Here is a 25,099-nt window from a genome sequence, read left to right as displayed (position 1 = left end):
ATGAATAAAATAAAGTCACACCTCTAACTTGCCTTGCTTTTTCCATTTTCATACTTTATCATAATAATGATGGGGAGGGGTAGTTTAAAAAAGAAGTGTCGAGAGCAACTAAGCCAAGTAGTAATCCTGAGTTTTGCTGTCTGATCAGTCAGCCAATGGTTTCCGTGATGAATCCACGGACTTACTTTCCAGTATTGATTTATTTATAGAGCACGAACTGGTAATTAGTTATTGACTCTGTGAAAAACAAATTATTTATAAAGCATAAATTCTCTGACGTTGCATGACACAAATGAGCTTGAGAATGACCAATGAGTTTTCAAGGCAGCTTAGTCTGTACCTGTGTACAGAAGTCTCCAGTGGCTACTCTGCTGCTTATGGGAAATCCAGTTCTAAGTCATTTGAAAACAATCATTCTGAGAAGAGACTTAAAAAAAATAATAAGCCAGTAAACATGGTGAAATAATAGCTAAGAAATAGAGTCCAAGAAACGAAGAGTCAGCCAAAGCTGGGTTTTTTCAAAGCAGCATCAAAAGGATTTTGTGAATGGAAATGTCTTGCATTTACTTCCTGCCTAGCTTCTCTTTGCAGGGCCCTGAGATACTCTGAGCCTACTGGTATGCCACTGCGCCAGTCACGTCACCTCTCTGCACCTCCGTAATTTTTTTTCTTCAAATCCACCATAAAAAGAATATGTTTGACGTGTTGCTGATTTTAGGGTATCCAAGATTAGAGTATGTCAATGTTTCAAGACAGGCTTGCCATTTCAAAATAAAATGGCTGCTTTGGAAACATTAGAAATGTTGTTTTCTTCCATTTTTAAAGTCATCACCATATCTGCTGTCCATTTGTTTACTCATTAATTCTTTTAGTAAATAGTTGCTGAGGACTTCTCATATGCCTGTTTTGGGTTTCCATCGGCAAATAGCGTCAACTCACTGCTGTCCTCATAGAGCTATGACAGCCACTATGACAGTATGGAGTGCATACTAACTCCTAAAATAAAAGGCTTTAAAAAGTTCTCTGGGTCATAAGGGACCTGAACATGATAATGGCTTGAATAAGTATGTCCATGAATAACTTTAAATAATCTGGTGCAGAGAAATCAGTAGAACTCTTCAAAGGAGAGTCACTGCAAGTGGAGACACTAACAGAAGAGGTTCATAATTTTGAATTTGTAGTGTTAATCAAGTGGCTGTTAAATTTAAGGCCTGGGAAGAGGGAATGATGAGGGAATCTCTCCAGTTCTTCTCTGTTTACAAAAAAAATTTTATGAAGAGAGGATCCATTTGCTTTCCACCTGCCTCTGTGATCACAAGATGGCAGTGTTTCTGAGCTTTGCCTCTGTCGTCATTTCACTTAGAATTGGGCAGAATTGCTGAGAGGAAGCCAGAATAAATGTAGAAGAACCTTTGCACACGAAATAAAACCAAACAGCAAATAAAAATAAACTGGGTGGGGTTTTTCTTTATTTTATTAGTTTGCATTTCCGGAGGGGTGAGCCTGTGCCTAGCTAGGTTTTGCATGTGTTTGAAAGATTACAGTTTAGTGATGTTTTCTCAAACTTGCAGAAGATTAGAGCTGGTAAAGACCCTGGGAGGACAGGAGGGTGATGAAGCTGGGAAGTGAGCTGGGGTCAGATAAGGAAGGGCCCTGTATACGGGACTAAGGAGATGCATGTCTTCAAGATTTATGTGAGTTTCAGAAAATATTAGTGCTGTGAAGAATAGTGTTATTACCATGGTGATTATTATTTGGGAGATAAACTAGCCCTCAATGGGGGGACCACTGAAAGATTTTGAAACAGGAGGCGAGTGGTGGTGGAAATAATCTGATTGTTTCTTTGGAAAGGTAACTATGGCAATATTTTGTAGGTTGACAATGGGAGGAGAGAACATATTTAGATACTGGAGGCAGGCTGGCTAGTTAAGGAGCAATCCTAATGGTTTGAACAATACCTAATTATCTAGATTCAAGAAATGGCAGAAAGATGGAGAAGAAATTTAAATCATAGTTAAAAGTATAGTCAATGGTACTCAGTGAAAGAAAATAAGCTTAGAGGAGAGAGTGGTCTATAGGGGTTGAGGTGCCTGGGGCCTATAAAATATCAGTTGGAGAAGATTAGTCATCGAATGAGAATGAGGAATTAACATTTGAGGGAGAAAGAGAGAGTGTGATCTTAAAGTCATAGATGTGGGCATTGACAGGCTCTAGGTAGGAGCTAAAGTCATGGGAGTGAGGAAGTGCAACAATTGCTTTTATGTAAATTATGTATATGAGCATTTTGATTAAAATTTTCTATTTGTAGTGATCTGGAAACATGTAATCCAAGTAAAAAAGATGTGTATGCCATGCAAAGGCAGTTTAAAGGCAAGTTTTTTAGTCCTTTCTCCCCCTTTCATTTGGACTGTCACTATCTACGTTAACAAGAAAATGAGAAGAGAAGAAATCCAGGGGAAGAGGTTGTTGACTCCACCTGTGCATCAGAATTACCCAGGATCCTTTAAAAAATATATACATTTGGGTCCTATCCATGGAGATTTTGAAGTAGCAGGTCTGGGGAAAGAAAACCAAGAGAGAGTGGTTTTGTGTGAGCATAGGAGAACCATTTAAAGGAAGGATGATCAACCTTGTCTAATGTAGCAGAGAGGCCAAGTAAGATAAAGCCTAGTAAGATATAGACTAGGAGAAGTGAATGAAATTCACAAGGGTCTTACATTTTAGAGGGAAGGCAGATAATAAACAGGTAACTCAACAGAAGTATTATTAGTAATTTCAGAAAGTGATAAGTGCTACAGAAGGAAACAAACAGCAGTGATGTGATGGAGAGGGAAAGGAGGTGACCTACTGGAGCAGTCGGCATCTCAGGGAAGGCCAAATAAAAGGAAAAAGGTGTTTGATTAGTCCAAAAGGATGTGTGGAATGGGATCCTCTGGAAGGGGTTGATGCCTCAGCAGGACCAGGTGCCAAGGCCTTTTCTTAGGTCTGTTGCTAAGAGATGGTTGAAGCGATGAGCTCTGTTAGCCAGATTGGATCTGAGTGAAAGTGAAGCTTCCCTCTGAGTTCCACAAGACTTTTTTTCCACATTATTTATCTTGTAATGTAATCATTTTTGTTGTTGTTGTTACCTGCTTCCGTACTAGATAATGAGTTCTTCCAGGGAAGGGACCTTGTCCTACCAGATTCTTCTTTGAATTCCTAATATATATACTTGATAGGTCTGGACAGTTTCTTTCTGAAATCCCAACTGGAGAAGTTGGACTCTCACTGTCCCGTGTGGCTTCTAACATCCCCCAAATCACCTTCTGCCTCTGTAGAGAGATGACTGGGTCTCCCCAAAGGCCAGGCAACTTGTTTGTCCATACAGAAGAAGAGTAATATTAGATAAAAGCCTCAAAAATAACAAAACAGAATTCAAGGATTTAAACTGCTTGTCTTGATACTGGTTTAAAGATTGCTGGGAGAAACCAAAAAGAGATCAGGAATGGATTTAGTATGTTTAGAAGCCCTCAGCAAAATGTGAGGAAAAACAATTTTTATCCAAATTTTAAGAAAAAAGGTTAAGATAATTTACCATGTAGTAGTTTATTTACCCCAAAAATATAAAAGATAATTATGTCTTTGTCTCCCTGAGACATTACTCTTATTGTTTTATGCCTCTGTTGCAAGCTTAGCCCATAAGAGGAAGCTTATATGCATTTGGATACTTTGCCTTGGAAATAGCTTTATGGTGATAGCAAGGATTTCTAGAATTAATAAAGGGATTTTCTGGCATTCTTCTTTTTAAATTATTTTTTTAAAATGTCTTTTATTTAAAAAAATCACTCATGATAAATTAAAAAAATAAAATAGTGATCTCTAGAGAAAAAACTGTAAAATTTAATAAAAATTAACTACCTTTGGTATCTATCTTTAACTGCTATGTCTTTAACAGCTCTATCAATCAAATAATCCAAGGATTGAGTATAACACTTTCTAAAATTAACTAGATTGGGGCCTCTAAGATCTTATGAGTCCAAATCATGGCTCTCAAGGTTCTTGCACTTCAGTCCAAATTGGCAATGAAAACACCCTCTGACAATGTGATCTTAATATTCCAGCTGTTCATAATTTCTCTCAATTTCATAAATCAACACCTTATTTTCCTTCAGGGCTTCTAAATTTAAATATAGATGTTAAAATTTCCCTTCAAAATCCTCTTTTGGAATTCTGAATGCACTCCCGCTATAAGGAGTATTTGAACATTGAATGAGTCTAAGTTCTAGTCTGGACAGGGTGGGCATGTGAGTTTTTTCTGGACTCAAGGCTGGTATTTTCTGTTGCACTGCTTGCTAGTTTCACGTAAATATTTGACATAGGCAAAAGATTTCTTCCTATCCTCCCAGCTGCTCTCTCGTATCCAACGTCTACTTTCCAGCATCCTTCTTTTTGAATCTTTTACGTTTCATGAAACAACATGTCCTTTCACACAAAACAAACATTTTCAACAGAATTTAATAAGATTTAAAAGCAAAGTTACAAAGTAGTTCTGTGATATAATCAAAAGACTTCCAAAACAGTGTGAATTATACATACCAGCTTAATACTGTAAAGCCTTGGATTGTGATCCTGCCCCAATGCCGAATGAAGCAGCATGGGCTCTGCTTCTCCTTTTTTATTTTTTTAATCTTTAATTTTTTTAAATCAAAGTAGCAGGAGGCACTCATTTACATTGTAGTTTATTGACTTGTTACATATTTGGTGGCAAGAACGAAGTCATTTTGATATATGGCAATTTAAAATAATTGCTCTTCTCAAAATAGAAGGAAAATTAGTTGTCCTGGCAGATCAGCCGATTTAGGCAATCCGTCTCCATGTGTCAGCTCGCTGCTCTCCGCACCACCTGCACTCGTCCCCGTCAGGGACACAGACCGATGAGATCACCGCAGCAAGCTATAGATCTTGGGCAAGTTAACTGGTCCGGTTTTGCCTGGTAATGAGGAGAGTGTCTCTGGAAAATAGGAAATTGGAATCTGTCACCTCTCAGCAAACTGATGAGTGATTGCTATTGTTTTGCATCTCGGAAGGGTTAGCATAGTTTATTAGCTATTCTTCAGCCCTGAGAGTTTAGTGTCACTCTTATTTTATAGGCAGGAATCTGAGAAGTGCGTTGTGGAGCATAATTGTGGAAAGCAAAGTGAATGTAGGCAGTTTTTCTGCGAGTCTTAGGACACTAGCTTTACCTGCCTTGAGCAATATTAGCGAAGAGAGGAAGAGGTGATTTTCAAGGTGACATTGACTAGGAGCATAAATCAAAACAACCTCTGGAAGTGACTCAAAATGCTTTATCCCTTAGGAGTGACTCTGGTTCCCCAATTCCCGAAACCAAAATTCATAAACCTCAAGGCCAATGTGACAAAAAAGGTATGACAACACTTTCAATAATTCCTGATTTTGATTAAAAAGATACATTTGAAGTTTAGAATTAATCACAGAAGAGCAAAATGGAATCAAAATTATCTTAGGAAAACCATTTGTTATTAAACAAACTTGCTGGAGGGAAGTTTCCAAGTTGTTAGTCATTGCTTCATTCTATTAAAAAAAGAAACTTTAGATAAAATAACATTCCTCCCTAGAAAAAACTATAAAATTCTAGAGTTGGAAAAGACCTTAAAGATATTCAGTTCCAAGCTATCATTTCATTTGATGTTACTAGGTAATAAGGAATAAACTGTTACTACTAAAATGGGAAGAAAATACCTACTTCAGTGATAAATAATACTACTGAAGCTGTGATTTTAAACACATGACCACTTAGTGGATCCTGGCCAGCATTTAAAAAAAAAAAAAACAATGAAAAATAACAGAACTTAGGAAATATCAGAAAACATCTCACACTGGAAGGGTGAGTAGGGTGTCATGAAACTATTGTTTCAGTTACTGTGTGTGTGTGTGTGCGTGTGTGTGTGTGTGTGTGTGTGCGCGCGCGAGCGCGCGCATGATGCATGTGTGGTCTATGATATAAAATATATTACTTACGGTGGGTCAGGAAAGTTTAGTAACCACTGCATTTCATTTTGAGTATGAGAAGATGAAAAGAAACAGATTCTTTGTGTGAGCATTAGCAGGTGCCCTACCTCTTGAGCCCATGACCCGCATTGAGTAGATTTCATGGTCCATTATATAACACTTAGATTTGTTTCCACAGTCAGGATTTATTTCTCTCCACAATATAACCAGAACCCCATTTTCTGGCTGTTGGGTCAAGCACTTTTCTTTTAAAGCAAGCTTTGTGTCCTTAACTCTCTTTCCCAAAGTCTATTCTCTCCTTCCAATAAATTGTGGCTACCTTTCAATATTACCCCATCAACATCTAGTTAAAGTTTTAACAATCACAGTTGTATATTATTTGCAAATATTTCTTTAGCCTTTTAAACAGAAGTGCTATTTTGTTGGGGATATTTTTCTAAAAAACATTTTTACAAAGATAAAACTTTGGATAAATCAAAGAGAACCTTCATATTGACATTGTAAGAAACACTTTCTCTGAAATGAATCTGCTCAAATTTCTAGCCAGAACTGATTCCTTGAGATATCGTTGGCTGGAAGCAACACTAATGCTGTGATAAGTTCTGCCTTCTTTTCAATGAGAACTTAAATGCTTGAGAGAGAACGGTGGCACTGGAAACACATGTATTCACTTCCGAGAATAAGGAAAGAGGAAAAACTGGCCTTGGCTTGGCCAGGGAGTGTATTAGTTTCCCGTGGCTGCTGTAACAAGTTATCATGAACTTAGTGGCTTAAAACAACACAAATTTGTTATTTCACAGTTGTGTAGGTTAGGAGTCCCACACAGGTCTCACTGAGCTGTGTTCCTTTTGGAAGCTCTGGGGGCAGATGCATTTCCTAACCTTGGCCGGCTTTGAGAGGCTGCCTCGATTCTGGCTCCTGGCTGGTTCGTTTTGACCTGTGCTTCTGTTGTCCCTTCTCCTTCTCTGACTCTGACTCTCCTGCCTCCCTCTTGCACACCAAAGGCTCCTTGTCATTACACTGGGCCATCCCAGACACTCTCCCCATCTCCAGTTCCTTAACTCAATCACATTTGCAAAGTCCCTTTTGCCAGGTACGTGATGGACTCCCAGGTTCAAGAGTTTATGATACAGATATCTTGGTGGGGGGGTGGATTTTATTCTGCCCACCCCAGGGGATCATGAGGATGGGTGTCTAGAAGTGAGGCAGAATGAGTTCCCAAATAAGCCTCAGACTCCCTTGATTTGTGAATATGGCTTTGCTGCTCATGACGTTCTTGCAGAAGAAGGGCTGAGTTACTGGAATCATTCACTCTGGGCACCTGCAATGTTCGAGGATTGGCAGCTGTGGCCACTCTCTGCAACCATGTACAGCTCTGCCTTTTTACTCTTGGGCTGCACAAAGCACTTGATCGAAAATGAACGATTGCTTCTCTGATTGCTGCTGGTGCTTCCCAGCATTTAACATTCATCTGTGCCCCCTGAAGGGCTTTATCATTTGGGTCTTTAAAGCATCTCTTCTAAACTGCATTTTTTATGGCTGTTATTTTTAGCCTTTCACATTATGCCTGGATAAGAGACCACGGCTTAAAAGAAGGAAGAACAGTGAATAAAGCCCACAGGTGAAGCAGGTGAACTGGGGATAAAAATGCATAAGAAGAGGGAGGCTGGAGGCCCTCAAAAAAGATTTTGAAGATAAATCACACAGCAAAAATGTGGAAGCTACATTTATAAATAAATGGTCGAGGATGAAAGCCCAGGAAGGCAGAGGAAAAAAATATGTACATTTGCAGACACAGGAAGCTGTGTTTGAAGAGAAGCTCCTGCAAACGCAGTAATGTTACTTACAGCAGATGCCTTGTAGTTGAGCTTGATGGCTAAAACACTCGGTGTGCAGTGGTCAGAATGGACATCATTGGCCATGGGATTTAGGCTTGCTTTCCTGAAAGATTATGGTGTCTTAATTGAATGCATCTTGCTAGCCAAAAGCTTCTGTAATGTCATTCCTCTATTTCTCTCTCTCTCTCTCTTTCTCCCTCTTTTTCTTTTGCTCGGAGATACAAATATAATACTTATGAGAAATAAGGAATTGGCAGTCAGCAGAGGAAAGTTGAGAAGCACCTGAATTCATGCTATTTCCACCATAACCTCTCCAGGGACGGAGATTCTGATTTCTGAGGCAAGTCATTGGGTGGAAGGCCTCAGGATTCTAGAGCCCGCAACCTTGAAGTCTGTGATTTCTCAAAGCACAGGTTGCAATCTAAAAACTTCTTTAAAAGGATTAAGCACTGATTCACTACTTATAAAGTAGGTCAATCTTAAATACAATGATTATTCAATTCATGGAAATATCTGCCTTATTTTCAGCTAGTTTCATGGCCAACAGTGGTACTTTTTATCATGGATTGCTGAAAAATGATACCGAAAATGTAGGGAAAATTATAATGCACAAAAGTATTTTATGTCAAAAAAAAAAAAGGAAAAGAAAAGAGAAGATGGGAGTCTGTAGAAAGTGTTCATTGTGACTACAGAGATAAAGGTTTTTTTCCTAATTCCCATGTGTTCAGAAAGGCTTGGAACATTCCTATGGTGTATATGCTACTATGTTGTTGATTGTACTAAAGGAAAACAAGATTGACTTATTCAATTTTGCATTTCTTTTTACATCTACACCCTTCTGGACGTAAAGAATCAGGGTGGAACCACTCAGATCCTGGTGATCCAGGCAAACTCAATCAAAGAGCTGGGCTGCCAGACCTACATATGTTCCAGGAGAGAAATAACCGAGATATTGACGTAGCCAAAAACCTGTGGCCTAAGTTTCCTTACCAAACGTCTATGTATTGAAGGAGTTTCTCAGAGATCATATCTGCACCCACTACATCTCCATCTGTGTGTACTAATCATAAACTGTGCTTGAATCCAGCAGGATCTATTTATTTCCAAAATAACTGTGTCTTGATCAAATAGGATTCATGTGTGCGTGTCATACGAAGTAGACACACTGGGCCGGATGTGGCTCTTTTCCCTGACTGCCTTGATTCAATGGGATCCAGGCATTTTCCAACTAAACAGCTGTGGCTTGGGGAGAATCCAGGTGTTTTTCTCACTGAATATTTGTGGGATTGGCAGGGTCCTGGGTATTTCCTTTGCTTTCTCTTGCCTGGAATTATTATAACATACATTATGTATATATATCACAGTGAACTTTGCTTTGTCCCAGGAAACAGATCAGCTTCCTTAACTTTATACAAAGAACAATAGCACCTAGAAAAACATGGGCCAGATCAAATGCTATTTATCTTCTTCACTAGCTACATCTTTCATGCTGTCTTATATAAATACATGAACACTCTAAAAATTCCTTTGTGTGAAAGCAAGTAGATTACCTTTCCACACTGAATAATTATCTACTCAGAAGGGGTTGCTTTATTGGATTGGGGGTGTCACACCTGTTCCGACATCCACTTGTTAAGAACCTGTTGGACTTGGCTTTGATTTCTGATTGAAGAAAGTAAGTCAGCCTCCTTAGGTTTGGCAATGCATAGACCTTGTTAGAAAATAGTGTGTGGTTTTGGTTTCCACATCTTATACAATATATAGGAAAATTGGAAAGAGTTCAGAGAACAGAACCAAAATGATTAAAGCATTGGGGAAATGAGGAGCTGGGATTATTTCATCTACAGGAAAGCTTTTAGGAAAAGCAAGATGGGGTGCGTGCCAAAGATGGAGTTAGGAAAGCCAACTCTTGGAGGCTATATGGTTGAGCAGGTTTGATTGGCCTTTGTAGGCCATCCTGAGCCTGAAGGGGCGTGGGGGAAAAGTTGGTCTGCCTTACCAGTTATTGGAAAGAATAAGCAAGTTAGGAGGGAGAAGGGCACCTGGGGGAAATTAGGCAGGAGTTATTTTAGCTAAGGGTTCTATCTCAAACCTACTTATACTACAATATTCAAAAGTTGGGGCAACTTCAGTTTATGTAATTCTTACATTCCAGCTTCTGGATTTGAAAATATGATTAAATATAGTATGTATAAACCTACTTAATGATAAGCATGTTTAGGGTGCCTTTCAACCGTATGATGAAATGTTGGTGTGAAGAAATTATTGACCAGTTTTTCTTCATCTTCCCAAAAAATCAGAAGTAACTACATGTCAATTCCCAAAACAGAGACTAATATTATATAAAATTTGATTTCATATTCTGTGAAGGGGTAGGTAGGGAACCTGCACCCTTCTGACTTCAAGATCGTTTTTTGTAAGCACCAAAGGAGGCAAGAAAAGCTTCATCTTTCTCTGCTGCACCCCTTTTAACAACAGGATTTGCTCTGTAAAATTTGGATTCAGTCAAAAGGCTGTATTTAAGGAGCCAAAAGGTCACATGTGGCCCCAAAGCCACAGGATCCTTGCCCCTTCAATTTTAAGACTTTAAGAACACAAAATGTATGTAGATATTAAATGCAAAATACAATATTAAATACTTAATTATCTCCTCTTCTTTAAAGATTTATATTAGCATTCTCTAGAGAAATACAACCAATTATATCTATTATATTTATCTATGATATAATATAAAATTATTTATATATTTACTTAAAGTAATTGGCTCACATGATTGTGGGAACTGGCAAGTCCAATATCTGTAGGGCAGGTTAGCAGGCTAGAAATTCAGGCAAGATTTCCATGTTGCAGTCCTGGGGCAGAATTCCTTCTGCAGGAACCCTCAGTTTTTGCTCTTAAGGCCTTTGACTGATTGGATGAGGCCCACCCACATTATAGAGGGTTATCTCCTTCACTTAAAGTCTGCAGATTGTAGATGTAAATCACATCTACAAGGTACCTTCACAGCAACATCTAGACTAGTTCTTAACCGCACAACTGGCACCATATCCTAGCCAACTGGACACATCAAATGTAACCATCACAAGCTCCAAATACTCTTTGGCTCAAACCCTTTCAGAAACATGACATATGAGTCAACATGGTATGGGGACCCCCTGCTGTCAGCCACTCTGCTAACCCTCAGAGGCCCTTCCATCTGGGGGAGAAGATGGGAAGAAACCTTCCATGTTTCACATCCTCCTCACTTACCTTTAAGCACCATTTCTAAATACGGAGTTGGCTTCTTTTTTTTGTACTCCCAAGTAGTCACTTCCTTGTGGCAGTTCTCCTGTGTCTCCTCCCCATCCCCACGAGCATGCTACCCAAGTCCTCTTTCTGCAGTTCCTCCAGGTCTGTCCAAAACTCTATAAATCACAGTACTGATTTCACTGAGAATTTAGAAGAAGACACTCTGATTAAAGAAAATCACAAAGGTTGTAAATGACCAGTGAAGACCATGGACACTGGAGCATAACTGGGTTCAGATTCCAATACCACCACTTACTACCTGTGTGACTTTGATGACGTCACTTGTAATGCTCCTGAACCTCAGTTTCCTCACCTGTAATATGGGGTTAATAATTATAATTCCTTCCCTAAAAGGTTGGCATGATGTGCTTTGAACTCTGCTTTGAGCATTTAGTAATTTTTTAAACTTTTAAGTTAACTACTGCAAACCTGAGATGACTGTCTATCATCTGGGAGAAAATGTTAGTGAAGATGTTCTTCCTGTATTATTTAAACCATATAACACCAGGTGAAGGTCGCCCCCGAGACTTTTTCGTCCAAAGATAGTTTTAGTTTCTGTTTATGATAGTTGGGATTTTACATCTTCCCTCTTCACACACTCTGGGGATTAAGAAGTCAGAGTTTGATACTACCAAGAATCTCAAAACAATTTACCCCTAAAAGATTTCATCACACAAATAACAGGGGGTAAGATAAATGATACTTACTAAAAGCTTTCTATGCGCCAATCCGCATATATTGTCTGATTTAAGGCTCATAATATCCCTTTAAAGTAGATACATCATCCTTAATTTAGAGAGGAGGAAACTAAGGCTTAATATTTAAATAACTTGGCCCAAATTGTAGAGCAGAATCAGGGCTGTCCAGCTTCAAAGCCAAAACTCTTGCCAGTTACATTCTGATACTCTCCTCAAGAGGGTCAGACTGTGACGTATTTCTTGCAGGCTGCTGGCTCCTGTATTTTCTAAAATTATTTTTCACATATTTGAGAAATGCTCTTAATTCTTTTATTTTACCAAATTGAATTCTTAATTCTACAATGCTGCTCAGGACATTCAGTGAAGGGTACTATGAAATGAGCAGGAGACCTTGAATTGTACACGCTTGAATTATAAAGCCTAAGAATTAATGGGAAAATAGATGTTTGAAGTTCTTGATTTTTCATTGTTTCTAAACTAAATCACTGTTTATAAAGAATGTATCAGTGAAAGATGCCAAAAAAGATGCTTCTTTTTCTTTATTCTTAGACTCAAGTAAATATTTACCAATATAGTTTATAAAAGCCCCATAGAATGATTAAAATGAGTAAGATTATGAAGATAGAATTCATCACAATGAGGATCTCATGGCCAATTCATTGTTAGTTATGGCTTCAAATTTTTGCTTTAATAGAGTCATCATCCATCCATCTACCCACAGGTCCAACCAACCACCCATCCAACGCATATTTAATGAATGCTATATGCTAGGTATTGTTCTAGGTGCTAGGATAAAACAGTGCTTAAAGTGCATGAAGAGGGTTGAGATTGTAGTAATCTAATAAACAAATGAATAAAACAAGATGACTTCAGGTGCTGTAGGTGCTGTCAGTGGGATATAATGTGAGGCTATAGGGTTTAATGGGGAGAGGCTACTTGAGGTAGGGTGATGAGGGAAGAGCTCTCTCAACAGTTGGCATTTGCGTTGCAACCTGGATAAGGAAGATCCAGAGTTTTTCAAAGAAGAAAAAAGAAATCCAGGCATGGAAAGTTCTAACAATTCAAATTACCAAGATCAGAAAGAAGGCAGTATGGCTGGATCCAGAGTGGTGGTATGAGGCAAGGTCAGAAAGGTGGACCTTGTAGTCTTCTTGGAAGGAGTCTGACCAAAGGGGTCTCAATTATAATCCAAGTAGAATGGAATCATATTGCAGGTTCTAAGCAGGAGATGACATGAGTTGAGTCAGCTTTAAAACATCAATCCAGATGCTTGGTTGAGAATTACTTAGAAAGGGGCAAGAGTGGAGACAGGGAAACTGGTTAAGGTGAGATTGCTCATGCTGAGAAAAAAGAAGACTCCAAAGACTTATAACAAATCTTAATGGCTAAGGAGGCTTCACTGGTGAAAGGAAGTGGAATTTACTTTTAACAATGTCTTCATTTACATGCAACATCTCTGCCACAAAATAAATTGTTTTATTGTTATTTAGTCAGAGGTAGAGATGATGGTGTGGCTGTAGATTAGCAATTATATATAATTCTACTGTATACTAAAAAGGTATTTCACTGTTGCTGCAGTGAAATAGGAGAGGAACAGTATCTAGGAAATTAATTTTTCCCTCCGGCCGAAATGCAAAATTGCAAAAACCATTTGCTAAATAGGGCGACCCAGTCTTAAGAGACCAGAGAGTCCTTCCTCAGGCATACTTTATTAGAGGCCATTTATCAATTTCTACCGATTATTGTGGATAATTGAAGGGAAATCTGCGACTATGGCGATTTACTGGCATTTTCTTTGGACTCGGATAGAAGCTAGTTTTGAAAGTGGTATCCGTAGGGTGGCCCTGCTTGCAAACTTAGGGGCGGTGGTGGAGCGCTGGGAGGTGGTGAGGTTTCAGCCACCCGGTCTTTCTGCTCATAAATCAGCATCGTAAAACATCCTGGAAGTGTTATGATGGCGCTGAATGTATAAAAAGGGTTCACAAGCCGAATCTATTGTCATTCCTGGTGGCAGAGGGGAGTGACAAGACGCTCACACGTCGCTGAGTAGTAGCGCGGCATAATAAAGCGTGGTTTGCACCATGTGTGTCACAGATTTCTCGGGTTTTCTCGAAGGTCTTTCCAAGTTCCGCCTTCTCCCCCTTTGCAGTCAGCCTGGCCCCAGCTGTGCATCGGCCTTTGACTCCATCTGTCCTTCCGCCGGGGCCGAGACTCTCTCGCCAAATGGAGAACACAAGTTTGGCTCCCTAAAGTGATTATAACCCCCACCTTCTCTGCTCAGCCCGAGCCAAGCGTCAGGCTCGCTGGAGGGACGGTCCAGAGGATTGGGGCGTGGAGAGGCCGCGTCCCTCTCCGCGCCACCCCCGCCCATCACCACTTGGCATGCCAAGCCTGGCAGACGCCCCGCCTGCGCGTCCCCCACCCGCCCCACGGTTCCGATCTCCAGGTCCTTTCCCATTTGATCCTGTTCGGCCCTGCTGCAGAGGTGCAGCTCGCAGGTTGGAGTTTGCCCTCGTGTGCGCCGCGTCACTCGGCGGGGAAAGGAGGGGAGGAAAGGGGAGGCGGCGGAGGCGAGGTCACCGGCGGAGTCGCGGGATCCTCGGCGACTGGAGACACCGCGGGGAGCGACCGCCCCCGCCCCCGGAGCAGCCTACTCGGCCGCAGCGCCCCTCCCTCCCTCTTCCCTCCGGCCCGGCGCCCCTACTCGCTGCCTCCCCGCCCTTACTCCACCCCTTCTCCGGCCGATCCCCATCCTCTCCTTGTGTGCGCGCGCTTTAAATAATTTCCTGCTTTTTGGCAAAACAAATAATGCACCTGACTTTACCAGGGGGAAACAACCAGCCGAGCAGAACAAGGAACAGATGTAAAAAGAATAAAAGGATAGAGAAAAAGAGATGAGACTCGTTTAAAGAAAACCAGGGGCTGAAGAGGCGGCTGCAGCGGCAGAGGCAGCTAGAGCTTCCTTGCTGCGTGAGCTGCAGGCAGAGGACGCTTTCACCAGTTGCAGATGTAACCTCGGGAACTCCTGGGTCTGTCGGTTTGTTTGCCAAACAAAGTCTTTTCTTCTTTGGCTCACACACTGAAGAGGCTCCTGGATTTTTCTGCGATTCCACCGCGAGCTGGCAGTTACCCGGGAGCCTTCCCAAGGAGCTGGAGGAGATATGAGCCCTTCTGAGCGAAGAATGGGCGAAAGGCGTCAGCAGCGGGGGCCTCCCGTCGGGAAGAGCCTCCTGCTCCCCGGGAGGAGAGAGTCACCCCGCGGGCTGCCAGGCGGCGGCGGCAGCGCCGGAGCGCAGCGCTCCCTGCTCGGGTTCTTCGTGCACGTGTGGCTGTGGGCGGCCTCAGGCTCGTCTGCCCAGTTGTTCAACCTCAGCCTTTCCGTGGACGAGGGTCTTCCCCCGGACACGCTGGTGGGTGACATTCGCGCAGGGCTGCCAGCCGCGCAGCAGCAGGAGGGGAGCGGTTTCTTTTTGTCCGAGGACTCGGATGACTCCCCGCTGCTGGACGACTTCCATGTGCACCCGGACACCGGTATCATCCGCACCGCGCGGCTCCTGGACCGCGAGCGGCGGGACTACTACAGCTTCGTGGCCGCCACGCTGCTGGGCGCCGTAGTGCAGGTGGAGATCCGCGTCAACGACGTGAATGACCACTCGCCGCGCTTTCCCCGGGACTCCCTGCAACTCGACGTCTCTGAGCTCACGCCGCCCGGCACCGCGTTCCGCCTGCCAGGTGCCCATGACCCCGACGCGGGGCTGTTCAGCACACAGGGCTACACCCTGGTGCAACCGTCCAACCTGCTCCAGGACCCCGAAGGGCCGTTCTTCCAGTTGCGCTATGGGACTCCGGGGCTACCACCGTCGCCGCTTTTGCCCAGCTCCTCGTCGCCCCTAGACCCCCTAGACCTGGTGCTGCTGCGGCGCTTGGACCGAGAGGCGGCGGCGGCGCACGAGCTGCAGATCGAGGCGTGGGACGGCGGCCGCCCGCGGCGCACGGGCCGCCTGCGCGTGGAGCTGCGCGTGCTGGATGAGAATGACAACCCGCCGGTCTTTGAGCAGGGCGAGTACCGCGCAGCAGTGCGCGAGAACGCCCCGCCGGGCTCCGAGGTCTGTCGCGTGCTGGCCACCGACCGCGACCTAGGGCCCAATGGCCACGTGCGCTACAGCATACGCGCCCGGCAAGTGCCCGGGGCGAATAGTGGTGGTGGGCCGCCGGGCGACGCTGCCTACTTCGCGGTGGAGGAGTTGAGCGGTGTGCTGCGAGTGCTGAGACCTCTGGACCGCGAGGCGCAGGCCTGGCACCAGCTTGTGATCCAGGCCCGCGACGGAGGCGCCGAGCCCGAGGTCGCTACCGTGCGCGTGTCCATCGCCGTGCTGGACGTGAATGACAACCCGCCCGCCATTCATCTGCTCTTCCTCACTGAGGGAGGAGCCGCCAGTGTCTCCGAGGGCGCCCAGCCGGGCGACTACGTGGCTCGCGTCTCGGTGTCTGACGCGGACGGTGAACCGGAGAAGGAAGAGGAGGCCACCGGGCAGTTTGGTGTGGGCCTCGGAGTTGGAAGCATCTCGCTGTCTTTGGAAGGCGGCGAGGGAGCCTTCGCACTGCGGCCGGGCGGCCCCCCGGGGGTATTTTTCCTTTGCGTCGAGGGGTCCCTGGACAGGGAGAGCCGCGATCTGTATGAATTGCGTCTGGTGGCCACCGATGCAGGGTCCCCGCCCCTGAGCACGGAGGAGACGCTGCTGCTCCGGGTGGCCGATCTCAACGATCAGCCTCCTCTCTTCAGCCAGGAGCATTACCGGGCCTCCGTGTCTGAGGCCGCAGCCCCTGGCACCGCAGTCGTGTGGGTCAGCGCCACTGACGCCGATGAGGGTGGCACTGATCACGCCTCCGTCCGCTACACGCTAGTCCAACTCTCGGCTCCCTGCAACCCAGAAGCTCTGCCCACGGCAGAGTGTGGACCTTCTTTCACCATCGATCCCAAAAGTGCTGTCATCAGCACCATCCGGACTCTAGACCGAGAAGTCCAGGAGGCCGTGGAGCTGAGAGTGGTGGCCCAGGACCTTGGAGAGCCTCCGCTCTCTGCCACCTGCCTGGTGAGCATCACTGTGGATGACGTGAATGACAACGAGCCCATCTTCCAGAGGCAAGTGTACAATGCCACCCTTGCAGAGCATGCCCCAGTCGGACACTGCTTTCTGGAGGTGAGTGGGTCAGGCCTGTGGATCATCCAGAAGGCCTGCAAAGGGATGGAGAGGGCTGGGAGTGGGCCTGGGAAATTGTGATGCGGGTGAGTATATTCTGGCTGCAAAACCAAGAGACAGGGGCTGTGGTTCCCTCTCCACAGTGAGATAGATGAATGTGTGCCCTCTGATCACCTAACCTTCCTCCAGGGTCTTGGCTGCATGATCTCTAAGTTCCTTTCTACTTCATATCACATTTAGATCTTAATTTTTCTCTTGGAAGCTGGGTTTCCTTCATGCTGGATGTGTGCACCTACATCGGCTTGGGAGGAGCCATCCACTCTAAATCGGACTACATGCAATTGGCAATGACTCATATTTTTGAGTAACTTTATGTGGCATCCTAGGGAATAAGGTAGCCCTTAATGAGTTTTTCAAATGACCAAGTGTATGTCTCTAAACATTGAAACTGTTTTAAGCAACCATTTCCATTTCCTACCTTTGGAAGCTTACGAAGTTTGGGTGAAGACTCAAGTCATCATTATTAGCATCAGTTGTGGGCTGAGCTTCTCCGCGATGCCTTCAGGACTCTGAGGAGCAGTGGGGTCCCATCATCCTTTATAAAATGGGGCATGGGGCACTGCACCCTGCTTTTTGACTTGGGTGTGTTGCCTTTTAGAGTCCTTCTGATCTCTCCTTCACTGTCAGAATGGCTGGTTTTGCCCACTTCTAGCCACTCCTTTTTGCTTCTGATTTCCTATTTCTTTTCTCATGTGAGATAATCAGATTTCCAAGATTGATTGATTTACTCCAAAATAACTTGAGTAAATAGAGCCTGAGGAGCTAAGTGGTGAGTGAAGCTTTATTTAGCTCTCAACCTGGGTTGTTTTAAGGCCTCTACTGCTTACTCCCTGGTTCTCAGCTAGGGGGTTGAGGCTTTGGCCAGCAAAGTTATGTCTCAAATAATAACCTTTAGATAAGTGAGGTGTGACTATAGTGTAAAAATGGGTTTCATGACTGCTTCTTTCATCTTAATCCTTTGGGTATGTGGATAATAACAATCCCTGTTCCCTTCTGTAGCATGATTGGCAGCTCCGCGTTGCTAAGTTATTAAAAGGTGGCTTGAAAATTAATGATTGCTGCTGAAACAGACAAATCCAAAAATATCAGTGACTAAAATTATCAAAGTGTATTTCTCTCTCAAGCAGGGTCTAATATGTGATGCAGGTTGGCTAGTTCTTCTCCATCGAACAGAGAGCCAGGGCTGAGAGTGACTCAGATTACTTCCACCAACGTCGCATTGGCCAGAGCACAGCCATATGGCCTTAGATGTGTTGCAGAGGAGGCTGAGAAATGTAGAGGAGCCTGGGGATGCCAGTGTCCACTGATACTTTTTGCCAGGGATTTCTAAAAATGAAGTCATAATAGTTGAGAAGTTGGACTAGATGAATTCCAAGATTTCTTCCATCTGGAAGACCCTAAGGATCTTGGTAGAAATAGTACAACTCGGCTCCATTTGAAGGAAAATAAGCAGGGTGGATTAATTGTGAGTCTTTTGAGTAGAACTTGTCTTTAGGATTGTTTCTAACATTGTGAGATGCTTCTGGTATGAGGTGTGAGTTTATCCCATTATTATGACTCCATATGTGGTAGATTCATTATGGGGAGCTGAGCTTGGCTCAAGTATAGGACTGTACCTCCAACAATTGCAACAAAACCTCCCTAGGTTGCCAAGTATTGCTCCAGACAGTATTAAATTGTGCTGATTAGAATTTCTGGAAATTCCAGCAATCTAGTCACTCAAGATTTGTAGAAACCCTCTTACTCACTAGGCTCTCTGTGGCCTGTCCCCAGAAGCTACGTGTACTTTCTGTGTTCTATAAGCCCCCCAGCTGACTCTGTCTCCTGACTTCCAGGTGAGCTTCACAGAAGCATTGTCATCTTTCTCTCTGCTCCCAATCTTTCTTTAGACCACTTTGCAGAAACTAACCTCCCCATCTAACCTTTGCATTGCATGACCTCTTTTTCATTCCAGGGATTTGTTTAATTGCATCTTATAAATTCTTTATAACTTTACTTTCTTTCTTTTGCTCTCTACCAGTTTTCTCCCTTTAGACCTCATATCTGCTCAAGTCTCCTTTGTCAAAATCAAACAAAACCAAATGAGAAACAACTGGAAAAATATTCTTTCCTAGATTCCCTGTGAGAGAATACCATCTCATCTGATTAAAAAAACTCCAGCAAACCCTTGAACTTCAAGGTGTCTTGGTGGCTTCTCCACTCTGTATCAACAATGTTTGTCATCCTTTGGCTCTTATAGCTCCTGCTGCCACCACAGTGCTGGCCACTGTCCCCAGTGCTGCCTGAACTGAGATAGGTAACCTCTAGCTCCAAAGGTTTCTACAACTTTGTAGGCACTTGCCTGGATTTCTTCATAACTTGCTCCCCACCTGCCCCCAGGTAGAGAGCCTCTTCTTAACCCATCTTTCAGGAGCTCTTTTCAGTATGTTGATACTTTTATAGTTAAGGCAGAGAGGGAATTCCACTCTGCAGACACTAAGGAGCTTTCCTCCAGTTCTAGTGTTTGGCCCAACAGATTTCATTTTTCCTCAGATTTCTGTCAAAAAGATTAACTTCAACCTCTAGACAAGACCTCCATCCTCCACCCCGCAGTAAGTCCAATGATGTGAGCTGCACTTATAGTACTGGACAGTATAACTCCAGCATTCATATCTGCATTACATGTGATAACAAGATTATTCTTTCATACTCCCTCAAATACAAGTACTGTATTCATTCATTAATTAATTTATTGAATCAAACAACAAAATACACTGGATAAACAATATTCAACCAACCGGTATTTATTGAGTGTCTGTTACGTGCCAGGAACTGTTCTTGGTGCTGGGGACAGCAGTGAGCAAAACGGGCAAGGTCCCTGTGCCAGCAGGGCTTGCAGTCTTGTTTTCCATATCCTTCCCTTCGCTGTCAGTCCTCATGAATGAATGATAGGTGCCCAGCTTCCACTGGCTGATCACTCTTTGTCCAGCTGTTCTGATCTTCTGCCATCACACTACTAAATTCTGCCTCTCCAAAGGCATCTATCTGTGTCTTTTATTTCAAATCCAATGAGCTTTTCTTAGCCCTAACCTCCCTCATGCTCTCTGAAGCATTTGGATGTTCCCCACTTCCTCTTTCTTGAATGCATCAATTCCACTGCCTTTTGTCTCCTTGTATTCTCTTTCTGTCTCTCTCTTGCTCATTCTTCCTTTTCCTCTCTTGTGCCACCCCACACTCAGTGTGGTGGAGGCATTTCCAAAGGTTCAGTCTTCCTCTCACTTCTCTCTTTTCTATACTTTCTTCTTATGTATTACCAGAAGTTAAATTTAAAAAAATCTACAAAATCAACCATCCTTATAAGCTCCAGATGAGCATTTTTTCTATCTTGTATGTATCTCTACCTGGATGTGTTTTTGGTCCCTCAAATCTAACATTTCCCAAATTGACCTCATTTCCCTTCTAATATTTTTCTTTCTTTTCTTTTTTAACCTTCATTATTTAGCTCCTTTTTGAAGCTTCCTGTTTTGTTAATGTGTCCTTTCTATAGATGTGTTTATGCATTTGGTGTGTGTGTGTATGTGTGTGTGTGTGTATGTATTTGCTGTTTGCTGGGGTGATTATGTTTTGCATTGTTGAAAATTACAAGAATAAAGAGGAAGGTCATGTCCCATGTCAATAAGTTGGGTAAAAAGTGGGTCTTGAGTTTCCAAAGTGGGGCTGTGGGAGAGAACACCTGGCTGTGCGTGTTTATTCACATTTGTGGTCTGACTCCGAGGAAACTATCTAGGAGGGGTGCCTGGGCAGTGGCCATTAGAGACAGTATCTACCATCTGGGAAGACGCCAAGAGACAGGAAGGCCTGATTCCTATTATGTTCCGTATGCTGAAAAGGTCCTACCTGCAGCCCCCAGCCCCTGGGCCATGGACTGGTACTGTTCTGTGGCCTGTTAGCAGCCTCACAGCAGGAGGTGAGCAGCTGGTGAGCCAGTGAAGCTTCATCTGTATTTACAGCTGCTCCCCATTGCCCATTGCTTGCATCACTGCCTGAGCTCCACTGCACCCCATCCCTGTCCGTGGAAAAATTGTCTTCCATGAAACTGGTCCCTGGTGCCAAAAAGGTTGGGGACCACTGGTCTAAACTATACCTTGTTTATGATTTATGGTATCTCTTGGGATTAATCCCTTTTTACTAATCTCCCAGCCTTTGGTAAAGTATTCCTAAATGTGTTAGCTTGTCTTAGCTGTACCATGGGGGTAAAAATGAGAACCCAAAGCAGGGGTGGCATGATTTAAGGGAAGGGTTATTAATCAGCTTTAGTCAAAGTGTCCAAGACAAGAGGCCTCTCTCCTGAGGTCTGAGTGGCGATTGTGGCAGGAATCAGCAAGGGACTGAAGTAAGGTTGTTTAGGACAGTGTGGGGCTCTTTCTCCCAAGTGGCTTTCCTAGTGCCTGCTTTAGAAGTAAGAAATTTATTAAGAAAGAAAGGCTTTCCTAAAATCTTAGTGCCATCTTTGATTTTCACCAGATTTGACCCAGCAGTTAGCAAGGCCTTCAGTATTTCTTACATTGTCCCTCCTTTTTGTATCATCAGCCTGGTTTTGTCCATATCGCTTCTTGCCTGCTATTGCCTGCTCTGCAAACTGGAAAGCCAGTAGGCATTTCTCAAAGGCCCCCTCTTCCCACTCCTAACAATGCATTCTTGTTGTGTCCAGCTCTTTTCTTCATGTTCTTTGTGGTGCTACGGTTGTTTATTTGTATTAGTAAAAACAGTAGATTGTGAGTACCATTGAGGGATTGTAATTTACTGGTACTTGAGTCCCCTGTAATTTCTAGTGTCCTTAATCTCATATGCTAGGAGATCAATATCTTTATTGAATTGTGCTGAAGAGCTATTTAGCAAAAAATAAAAAAGAAAGTCTTGTAGTAAATATTACAATTAGTCAAGGTTTTACTTTTCAAATTTTTGCATTTTATTTGCATGTATATTTATCTTATTGTAAAGTTTATTTCCTCAGTATGTTTTACTATTGGTCCTTTGGAATTTTATTGCATTGCTTGTCCTGTATTTTTTGTCTTCCTCACCTTAATGCTAAAATAATCATATTGTTTACATTACTTACATAATGTGCACCAGCTTTGATGGTCATATAATTGCATTGCCTACGTATGTTTGTCTTAGTTTGGCTTCTACACAAAATTTCCATTGCAGTCATTTACTCCTGTCCCTGGGACATGCCTAGATCATCTGCCAACCCTCATCTTCCCTGGTTGTCTTGTTCCTATGTTGCTTAGTACCTTAGTTCCCGATATGTGTGGGATGCCCCTGGCTTTGTTTGTTGGTCTGTTCTAGGCACTCTAAAATGGACTGTAGAATTGTCTCTTGGACTTCATTTTGATATCCCTCCTGTCCCTGCCCCCAACCAACTGCTACCCAAGACGAATCAGCTGACTTTACTTCCTTTTCCTGCTTGAGAAATGTGATCAGATAATATTTGGATATTTAATAATGGAAAGGGTATAACTTAGAATCTGTTGGATTTATCTCTAGTTGCAATCAATATATAACTTGCCAGTGCTTTGTCTAGTTCTTAGTTCTAGAACTAAAGATGTAAGACATTACATGGTAGAATGTTCACTGCTATATGCGGTGATGAAAAATAGAGACTATGGGGGTAGAGTGCCTGGGTTGAATCTCAACTCCACCTCTCACCAGCTGTGTGATCTTGAGCACTGGGTCTCAGTTTCCTCATCTCTAAAATACGGGTAACAATAGTGTCAACTGGATAGAGTTGTGTGGATAGTGAATTAATACACGTGTGTGTAGAACAATGCTTGACTTCTAGTAAGTGCTCAGTGTATATTATTAAATATTAGTAAATCAGAATTCCAGGCATGATGAAGAAACTATTTTGCCTGATAAATGGCATTAAAAATGACATTTCAAATAAATATTCTCCTGCACTGAAAGAGGGAAGAAAGAGCAGAAATGAGTATAAATTGTGCATTAGGTTTTTAGTTATATAAGCTTCTGGCAATAAAGTGGAAATCTGTCTTACTGACTTTGAAAGCATCTTCCTCTGGACATAATAGAATCCCATCTGTCTTAAGGAAAGTTCAGATGACCTGTCAGTAGCAATTCCTTGGAAGAACAACAACCACCACAAGGTGCTGTGTAGAGAGCCTAGACAATGTGATATAAGTTGTGACAAAGGCCTTGGAATGGGGGGTGGGGTCATAAGTCCTGAGAGGTTCACCTCGGGGTCACTACACACCAAAGTTAGACTACCCTCTCAGGTATGCAGGTGCTGGTCTTTAGAGTGTCTTGGTGTCTTTTATTCTCTTTCTCAGTTATTACTCTTTGGAAACTTTTATTGAGACCGCATGGAATAAAGAGAACGCTGGACTTGGGGCCAGAAAACCTTGGATCCCTGTCTGACTCTACCATTTACTATCTCTTTTAACTTTTCTGGCCACAATCCCTCATCTATAAAATGTCATTCAGTTGAACAACACATTGATGTAAGGATTGGAGATAATTGATATTTCATTGTAGAAAGTGGTAGGTATAGTGAGAGTTAAGGGGCCTTGGAGGTGGGAAAGGTCTCTTCATCCAGTAGATCAGGGGATCTGTGATATACAAGCTATGATTTACAACCTGTCATGGATGCATTCCCCTGTAGCTGCACTTTTTTTTGGTGAGTGTGTAAAATTGTGTAATGTATTTCTAGGCATGGTCACCTCTAAAAGAGAATCGCTCAGGATGGATTTCAGAGAGTTGTGATAAGTAAGACTTACTTTCTCTGAGGATTGAAATCTGACAATAAATTAATTTCATTAACATCTAAAATCCCGATGTCTACTAATGGGCCCCTCACCTTCTAAATTATAGATTAAAAGTGAGCAACTATGGAAGTAATTTATACTTTCATAGCTCATTAGGGAAATTCTGCTAGATCATTTTCACAAAATGCCAAGTTACTTGAATCTTACTGAATTAAAATCTTCATTTAAAAGAAATATGTGGTTATTGGTGACAGTAGAGCAGGTGAATATCATCACAAATATGAATCAATTCAAAATCTGTTTAGTCCATGGGGATAGTAGGAATTGGAATAATCATGATATGCCTGGTTCCCGTAGTGAAGTAATGGGAGATAGTTTTGAAGATGGGGGAGGAGACAGGCCAGGAAGGACTTGCAGTGTTTGCCCAAAGAGTTTGGCCCGTAATATGGAAGTAATTGGGAGCTATGAGAAGTTTGTGAATAGAGATTGACGTATGCAAAGTAAGGTTTTAGGAACATTTGTCTTGAATTAGTACAGAGAGTAGAAAGAAGAAAGCAGGGACACCAGGTAGGAGAGTCCCGAGACTCTTGTAAATAACACACATTCAGCTACGAGGGTGGTTGTGGCGTGTGACAGGAAGGATGGCCTTGAAGGCATCATAAGGGAAGAATTAGTACAACTGGAATAAGGTGTGAGCAGAGAAATGGTGGAAGAAGCAAAAGACAACGCCATCTTTTCAGTCTGGGTTAGTGGGAGGAATAGGAAAAGCTGAAGGTGAAAGTTTTGAGGGAAAGATTCTTACTTCGTTGAATTTTCGATATGTTAAGTATGAATTAGTGGCTGGTAGTCTAGGAAAAGACATCTTGAAGGCTATTTAGGAATTGAGGACTACAGTGCAGGAGAGAGCCTAAGGTTGGAGATATAAACTTGGCAGTTGTTTGTATGGAGGTGAGAAGTGATAATTAAAGCTGTGGAAGTGAAAGTGAGGGTAATGAGAGGAGTCAATGGCTAAGGACACTGGCTGGGGCAAGGGTCTTGCCACTCATGTGTTGTTGGAGGACAGGTCTCTGTGATGATAATGCTGTCTGCTTGCTCTCCCAGGTGGGTGGTTGGCATCTTACCCCCTTCTCTGAGCTCTTGAGTGGTGCTTCTGGGATGTTCAGCCTCCCCGCCATACTCCCAGGCACTAAAGCACACATTATCTGGCTTTGACTGTTTCTCTCTCCCCTTCCTCCTGCTTCCTA

At 43.0% G+C, this 25,099-nt stretch overlaps 1 protein-coding gene across 1 annotated transcript in view; it reads left to right on the top strand.

Moving 5' to 3' along the window:
• The first annotated feature begins 14,556 nt into the window (after positions 1-14,556).
• DCHS2 (dachsous cadherin-related 2) overlaps positions 14,557-25,099 on the top strand; it is a 195,865-nt gene continuing 185,322 nt past the window's right edge. The window contains exon 1 of the mRNA XM_069493240.1: positions 14,557-17,034. Coding sequence (XP_069349341.1) covers positions 14,995-17,034 — 2,040 coding nt within the window. The 5' untranslated portion in view covers positions 14,557-14,994. The remainder of the gene's footprint in view (positions 17,035-25,099) is intronic.

This window comes from Eulemur rufifrons, chromosome 18 (assembly GCF_041146395.1).
Source record: "Eulemur rufifrons isolate Redbay chromosome 18, OSU_ERuf_1, whole genome shotgun sequence".
NCBI classification, from domain to species: domain Eukaryota; kingdom Metazoa; phylum Chordata; class Mammalia; order Primates; family Lemuridae; genus Eulemur; species Eulemur rufifrons.
This window is presented reverse-complemented; position numbering and strand designations above follow the sequence as displayed.